The sequence below is a fragment of the Rhincodon typus genome, chromosome 1, assembly GCF_021869965.1.
Source record: "Rhincodon typus isolate 14 chromosome 1, sRhiTyp1.1, whole genome shotgun sequence".
NCBI classification, from domain to species: Eukaryota; Metazoa; Chordata; class Chondrichthyes; order Orectolobiformes; family Rhincodontidae; genus Rhincodon; species Rhincodon typus.
This window is the reverse complement of record NC_063332.1, coordinates 5,261,144-5,269,383: the sequence shown is the minus strand read 5'-3', so window position 1 is coordinate 5,269,383 and position 8,240 is coordinate 5,261,144. Positions and strand designations below refer to the sequence as shown.

The window sequence follows — 8,240 nt, the reverse complement described above, 5'->3', positions numbered from 1 at the left end:
GTTGTTAATGTTCTGGGGACGCAGTTTCGAATCCTGCAGAAGGTGGAATTTGAGTTCAGTTTGAAAAAAAATTCTGGAATTAAGAGTCTAATGACGACTGTGGCTCCATTGTCAATTGTCAGGAAAAACCCATCTGGTTCACTAATGTCCTTTAGGGAAGGAAACTGCCATCCTTACCTGGTCTGGCCTACATGTGACTCCAGACCCACAGCAATGTGGTTGACTCTTAACTGCCATCCGGCCAATTAGGGATGGGCAGTACACGTTTGACTGGCCTGGGATGCCCATATCCCATGAACAAATAAAAATTTATTGCTTTGCTGCTGGAACATCTGTATGCCCATGTTAGATGAGGAGAGGATTGAACGGCATGTGAGATCTCTTGTGGTCGAATGTCCTCCAGATTGCTATCAAGGGCATAGAGCAATATTTTAAGCAATTCACTAAACTCCTTAGACACCACCTTCTATATTCATGATCATTTCCATCTAGAAGGACAAGGCCAGCAGATACATGGGAACACCACCATCTGCAAGTTCCCCTCCAAGCCACTCACCATCCTGACTTGGAAATATATCGCTGTTCCTTCACTGTCACTGGGTCAAAATCCTGGAATTCCCTCCCCAATGGGATTGTGGATCAACCCAAAGCAGGTGGGCTGCAGTGGTTCAAGAAGGCAACTAGGGATGGGCAAGAAATGTTGCTTCGCCCAGCAACGCCCACATCCTGTGAATGACTAAATTGGTGTGAAATATTAGAGAGTCTCTGGAAACGGATACTGAAGTCTTATTATTTCATCATGTCTCTCAGTGACTCAGATGGAGGAGCAGAGAGCTGTGTTTGCAGCAGAAACTGATTTCAATGGCATCCACCTGAAAGGGGTACGGCCCCAGTACAGTCCAAAATCACTGGATTAACTGAGAAATCCCAGGAAGATTGGCAGCCTTGAGATAACAGACTTTGTACAGGAGAGACCAGGTGTGACAATGTCTTAAACAAACTGTGGAAGTCGGAAAAAACTGGATAGAGTCACCTTAACTCGTTAAATTAATCCAGAATGTAAGGTTTAACTGAATTATCACAAAGTCCATCCCACAGACGAGTTAGAATTCAGATTGAGAAAGATCAAAGTGATTTATTCTTTGGCAGAAAGCTCTTTGAAACCAAAACAGTAAAACTTCCAAAGGAGGAGGGAAACGAGGGGATGACCTGGCCTGGAATGTCTCGTCCCGGGTTGACGACTCTGATAAGAACATAAGAACTAGGAGCAGGAGTAGGCCGTCTGGCCCTTCGAGCCTGCTCCGCCATTCAATAAGATCATGGCTGATCCTTTCGTGGACTCAGATCCACTTACCCGCGTTCTCACTGTATCCCTTAATTCCTTTATTGTTCAAAAAAAATCTACTTTTTAAAAAAAACGTTTACTGAAGTAGCGTCAACTACTTCACTGGACAAGGAATTCCATAGATTAACAACCCTCTGGGTGAAGAAATTCCTTCTCAATTCAGTCCTAAATCTGCTCCTTCTAATCTTGAGGCTATGCCCTCTTGTCCTAGCTTTACCTGCCAGTGGAAACATCCTCTCTACTTCTATCTTATCTATTCCCTTCATAATTTTATATGTTTCTATAAGATCCCCCCTCAATCTTCTGAATTCCAATGAGTATAATCCCAATCTACACAGTCTCTCCTCATAAGCCAACCCCCTCAACTCCGGAATCAATCTAGTGAACCTCCTTTGCACCCCCTCCAGTGCCAATACATCCTTTCTCTCTGTAGCCAGAAGACCTCACTGCTGCAGGAATACCCCACAGCATTCCCACACCTGGACCTCTCCAGTTCCTGACACTTGCCCCCAGACGTAGCGGACATTGAGAGGGAATAGGTGCCCGCTTCCTGCTATACGGAACTGCAGTGGGAGCGTTCCACTGACCTCAGGACCAGCAGAGGAGGCCACAGGGCCAGATCCTGCCAGCCTGGTCTATGGTTACCAACCAGGGTCAGTGCGGTCTCAGCTTTGGGGACTGTAGGAAGAAGGCTAAGACTCATGCCAGTAGCTCCCAACCACTGACTGCCTCAATACAATACTCCCAAAGTTACCTCTGATATGAAGTACTGGTCCTCTGTAGTTGCATTGTAAAGACTGGCAAATGCAAATAAATACAATCAGTCCCACCTCATTTTTTCCTTTGAGGGTGGAAGTTTCAGAACTAAAAGATGTCAGGCCAAGAAAGGGGTGGCCGAATTGAAGTCAGTGAGTGGGGTGAAGACATCCGATAAAGCGAACGTTTACTGTTCCTAAGATGCTTGCTGGATACACTCAGAAAGAGGAACCCAAGGCAAGTGAGAAGTGAAACAAAAATGGGGAAGCTCAAGGGTTAATCATTTTCTTTCTTTTCCCAGTCTGGGAGGAGCCAAGATTTTCATTTGGGAAAAGGGGACAATTAACGGCAGTTCATTCCGCTGTCAGGGTTTTGTATGAGAAGCTGTAATCTTTATTCCTGCTCTTGGTGGTCAGACTACAAGAGTGTGTGTGTGTGTGTGTGTGTGTGTGTGTGTGTGTGTGTGTTGTGTGTGTGTGTTTTGGATTTTTTTCATTTTTTGTCAAAGCTGAGTTTGGACCTCATTTTGATCACGGAACGCATCCCAATCAAGTTAGAGCATGCTGCGATGCCTTCTGCAGTCAGCCAGGAATCTTCCCAATGTGGAAAAGAAAGACAGACACAGTGACCCAGTCGTGACTCTGAGTTTCAAAGGTAAGGACAGAAAGTGTCAGCGTGCCAACCCAGGAAGCAGGACCATAGCTCCAGGAGCCGGAGTGAGCGTAGGGTATGGGAATGTTTATTTTATTTTGACATCCCTGCATCAAAAAAGGGGCAAGTAAAATTTTACTCTGCAAAATCTGCCAGTATGACTGGAGGATAATGCAGTTCATTAGGAAGCAGGCCATTCAGCCCATTGATACAGCCTATCCCATGCGTCTCACTCTTCTGGCATTTCCTCCCTGAAAAGTTGTGTCGAATTGCTTTTAAAGAGTTTTCTTTCAAAGAGTAAACCGTTCAGAGTTTCTGAATCTTAATTCTAACTCCTGTGTGGGATGGGTTTATGCATAATTCAGTCAAATCTTGTATTCTGGCCTAATCTTAACGAGGTAAGGTGAGTCCATCCAGTTTTTCCGACTTCCACAGTTTGTTTAAGACGTTGTAAGACTCGGTCTCTCCTGTGCGAAGTCTGTTATCTCAAGGCTCCCAATCTTCCTGGGATTTCTCCGTTAACCCAGAATTCCAGACTGTTGCGGAGGCCATACCCCTTTCTGCTGGCTAGCTGTAATGTCCCCTCTCCCCTGACCTGGAGAAGGGAAAGCTGGGCTCTCCCTGCATAACCTAGGGATGCAGGAAGTGGAGGAGGGACTGAAGATTTTGCTCTGAAATTTTGTTTCCATATATAGAAACCCTGTCTCTCACACCTCCACTTAAAAAGGACCAAGCAGTGAAAATGATGCCAAACATAACCACTAAACATCACAGAACCATGGCTGCTCAGCTGTTTTTTTCTTGAGGAATGAGGGAGTGTTTCTCTGGTACACACATTTGCTATTAGGATCCTCTGGTTTTAAACTCATTGCCTCTCTGCTCACGATCCATTTAAGCCTCTCCCCCGCCTCTTTCTTTCCCGAAAGTTTCCGTTCAAATATCAAGAAGGCTGGGTCCGTAGGCTTTGCTCCCCGTCATGAAACAGTTTGGTCACTACAGCCACCACCTCACTCCCAATGTCTAAGGCTGACCACAGACTTCATTATTTGACCCTGGAAGGGCTTTCCAACCCCATAGCCTCCTCAAACTGCCCGCTCCCACCTCTGCAGTGCCTCTCGACTCTGCAGTGCTTCAGCTGAAGCCCCACAAGTGGTATTAATGTAGGTAGAAGGCACAGTCTTAATGGGCTGAAGGGCCTCTTCCGTAGTGGATGACCTGTGACTATGACGCATCTATCCTTCTGTCTAACTAGCGCGACACCACCCAGGGCACTGATCATGGGATTGCTGACTACTGACTCTCACATGCTACTTTGACAGGGCCCTGGTGGAACCCAAACTGGGCGTTACTGAGCAGGTCATTGCCGAGCGGATGCTGCTTGATAGCACTGTCGATGACACCTTCTTTGGGTTCCTTGTTGACTTCGTACAGGACATCGGTGAGGCCTCTTCTGGAGTACTGTGTCCAGTTCTGGTTGCCCCGCTATAGGAAGGATGTTATAAGCTGGAGAGTGTTCAGTAGAGATTTACCAGGATGTTGTCGAGAATGGAGGGTTTGAGTTATAAGGAGATGCTGGATAGGCTGGGGCTTTTCACAGGAGCGTAGGAGGTTGAGGGGGTAACCTTATAGAGATCTACCTAATCATGCAGTGTATAGATAAGGTGAATGGCAGGTGTCTTTTCCCGAGAGTGGGGGATATCGAGGTGAGAGGAGAAAGGTTTTTTTACACAGAGTGATTCGTGTGCAGAATGAACTTCCAGAGGAGGTGGTTGATGCAGGTACAATTACAATGTTAAAAAGACATTTGAAAAAGTTCATGAATGAGAAATGTTTGGCGGGATATGGGCCAAGTGCGGGTAGATGGGACTAGTTGAGTTTGGGAACATGGTCAGCATGGATTGATTGGACGGAAGGGTCTCTTTCTGTGCTGTATAACTCGATGACTCTATGAATACTCAATGTGCTGCTTGGCCTGGCGAAATCTGCATATGCATTGAGTGAAATAAATGCCTCTTAGTCATTAATGCTCGGCCCCTTTCAATGGTGACTGTGAGCCTGTGATCTCGGATCTCCAGCCAAGCAATACAGCCTCTCAGTAATTATCCTGTAAGTCCTCAAATCATTTTGTGAGTTTCGATGAGATCACCATCCATTCTTCTAATCTCCAGGGAATATTGCAGGGTAAAACTGTTCCAGAGCAGGAGGAGGTCATTCAGTCAGGAATCTCGGCGCTCTTCTTCACAAGAGTAATGATTGACTCAGTTGATGCAAGTCTTCTGTCCTTGGCCACTTGTCAAAGGGATTAATCTTGGTAGATCTCACTTACAACATTATGAGAGGCATGGATAGAGTGGACAGTTGGAGTCCTTTTCCCAGGGTAGAAATGTCGGTTACTGGGGCATTAGTTTAAGATAAAAGTGGGGTAATTTTAAAGGAGATGTGAGAGTCAGCTTTTTATGCAGAGGGTCGTAATGTGCTGCCAGAGGAGGTGGTAGAACCAGGTGCGACAGCAATGTTTAAGAAGCATTTACATAGATACATGAATAGGCAGGCAAAAGGTTTTTATCTTAGAAAGGTGTCATGTGTCAGCACAAGCTTGATGGGCCAAAGGGCCTGTTCCTGTTGCTGTACCATTCCTTGTTCTTTTTTCTTGTTATGGTATATTTACAGTTTTAATCCAGGTTCCTGTAGGAGATTGTTCATGACAAGTTAAATTTCCAGGAATGGGCAATAGTGGATACGGATAGAGCTGGGAATGGGGAATAGCAGACATGGATATCGCAGTGAAAAACTAGTGACCCACCAAGGAATGGGGAATTGTGGACATGATAGAGCTGGGTACAAGCAAAAGAGGACAGGAATAGAGCAGGAATGGGGAATAGTGAACACAGGAAAAGTGGGGAATGGGGAATAGTGAACAGGGGTACAGAAGGAAACAGGGATACAATGGGGATTGGGGAATAGGGGACAGGGACAGAAAGTGGAATGGGGAATAGGGAATAGATATGCAGGAGGGAATGGGGAATAGGGAACAGAGTTACAGTGAAGAATGAGGAATAGTGGACAGGGACAGCAAGGGGAATGGGGAATAGGAAACAGGGATACAATAGGAAATACAGAATAGTGGACAGGGATAGAGCTAGGAATAGGGAGCAGTGGCAAGAGGTACAGTAGGGAATAGGGAATTGTGGGCAGGACTGAGTGGCCTAATTTTCCTCCGATAGGAACTCCTTCACCTGAAGCGTTGTGAATCTGTGGAATTCCCTGCCCAGTGAAGCGATTGAAGCTACCTCGCTGAATGTTTTTAAGGCAAGGCTAGATAAATTTTTGAACAGTAAAGGAATTAAGGGTTATGGTGAGTGGGTGGGTAAGTGGAGCTGAGTCTCAAAGATCAGCCATGATCTTATTAAATGGTGGGGCAGGCTCGAGGGGCCAGATGGCCTACTCCTGCTCCTAGTTCTTACGTTCTTATGATCTGAGAGGGATGGGGAATGATGAATAGTGAACAGGGATACTGTGGGGAATGGAGAATAATGCAAATATGAGGTTATCCACTTTGGTAACAAAAGTAGGAAGACAGATTATTATCTGAATGACTATAAATTGAGAGAGGGGCATGTTTAATGAGACCATGCACCAGTTCCTGAAAGTAAGCATACAGGTGCGGCATGCAATAAAGGAGGTAAACTGTGTGATAGCCTTCATTGCGAGAGGATTTGAGTACAGGAGCAGGGATGTCTTGCTGCAATTATACAGGGCTTCGGTCAGACCACACCTGGAATATTGTGTGCGGTATTGATCTCCTTTTTTGAGGAAGGATGCTCTTGCTCTCGAGGGAGTGCAGCGAAGGTTTACCAGGCTGATTCTGGGGATGGCAGGACTGACATATGAAGAGGGATTGAGTCAGTTAGGGTTGTATCCACTGGAATTGGGAAGAATTATATGAATGATTTGGATGTGAACATAGGAGATATGGTTGGTAAGTTTGCAGGGAAACCAAAATTGGAGGTGTAGTGGACAGCGAAGAAGGTTACCTCAGAGTGTAGTGGAATCTTGATCAGATGGGCCAATGAGCAGACGAGTGGCAGATGGAGTTTAATTTAGATAAATGCTGCATTTTGGGAAGGCAAATCAGGGCAGGACTTACACACTTAATAGTAAGGTCCTGGGGGGTATTGTGGAACAAAGAGACCTTGGAGAGCAGGTTCATAGTTCCTTGAAAGTGCAGTTGCAGGTAGATAGGCTAGTGAAGAAGGCATTTGGTATGCTTGCCTTCATTGGTCAGTGCATCGAGTATAGGAGTTAGAAGGTTAAGTTGTGGCTGTACAGCACATTGTTTAGGCCACTTTTGGAATACTCCATGCAATTCTAGTCTCCCTGCTACAGGAAAGGACGTTGTGAAACTTGAAAAGGTTCGGAAAAGGGTTGGAGGATTTAAGCTTTGGGAGAGGCTGAATAGACTGGGGCTATTTTCCCTGTCGTGTTGGAGGTTGAGGGGTGACCTTATCGAGGTTTATAAAATCATGAGGGGCATGGATAGGGTAAATAGACAAGGTCTTTTCCCTGGGGTGGGGGAGTCCAAAAACAGAGCACAATGGTTTAAGGTGAGAGGGGAAAGATTTAAAAGGGACCTAAGGGGCAACTTTTTCACGCAGAGGGTGGTGCATGTATGGAATGAGCTGCCAGAGGAAGTGGTGGAGGCTGGTACAATTACAGCATTTAAAAGGCATCTGGATGGGTATATGAATAGGATACAGGCCACATGCTGGGAAATGAGTCTAGATCTATTTAGGATATCTGGTTGGCATGGACGAGTTGGACCGAAGGGTCTGTTTTCATGCTGCACATCTCTATGCATCTATAATGAAGGGAGATCTCATAGAAACTTTTAACATTCTAACAGGACTAACAGGTTAGATGCAGGAAGGATGTTCCCGATGGTGGGGGGAGTTTGGTACCAGGGGTCATAGTTCAAGGATAAGGGGTAAACTTTTTAAGACTGAAATGAGGAGAAATTTCTTCACCCAGAGAGTGGTGAGCCTGTGGAATTCTCTGTCACAGGAAGTGAGGCAAAGCATTATGTGTTTTCAAGAAGGAGGTTGATATAGCTTTTGTATATAAAAGTGATCAAGGGATATTGGGGATGGTGGGATTAATTTATTGAGCTCAATGATCAGCCATGACCATACTGAATAGTGGAGCAGGCTCGAGGGGGTCTAATAGCCTACTCCTGCTCCTACCTTCTGTGTTTCTATCTTAATAGTGGACGCGGATAGTGTCGAATAGGGAATAGTGGATGGGGTACACTGGTGAATGAGGAATAATGGATATGGATACAAAGGGAATTGGGAATAATGGACAGGGATACAGATGGGAATGGGGAATAGTGGACAAGGATACTGAAGAGAATGGGAATAGTGAACATGGATACAAAGGGGAACGGGGAAGGGTGGAGAAGGATACGAAAGGGAATGGGGAATAGTGGACA

At 45.5% G+C, this 8,240-nt stretch overlaps 1 protein-coding gene across 1 annotated transcript in view; it reads left to right on the top strand.

Annotated features, from left to right (window-relative positions):
* The first annotated feature begins 2,463 nt into the window (after positions 1-2,463).
* dysf (dysferlin, limb girdle muscular dystrophy 2B (autosomal recessive)) overlaps positions 2,464-8,240 on the top strand; it is a 236,281-nt gene continuing 230,504 nt past the window's right edge. Inside the window, exon 1 of the mRNA XM_048600995.1 lies at positions 2,464-2,755. Within this exon, the coding sequence (XP_048456952.1) occupies positions 2,662-2,755 (94 nt within the window). The 5' untranslated portion in view covers positions 2,464-2,661. The remainder of the gene's footprint in view (positions 2,756-8,240) is intronic.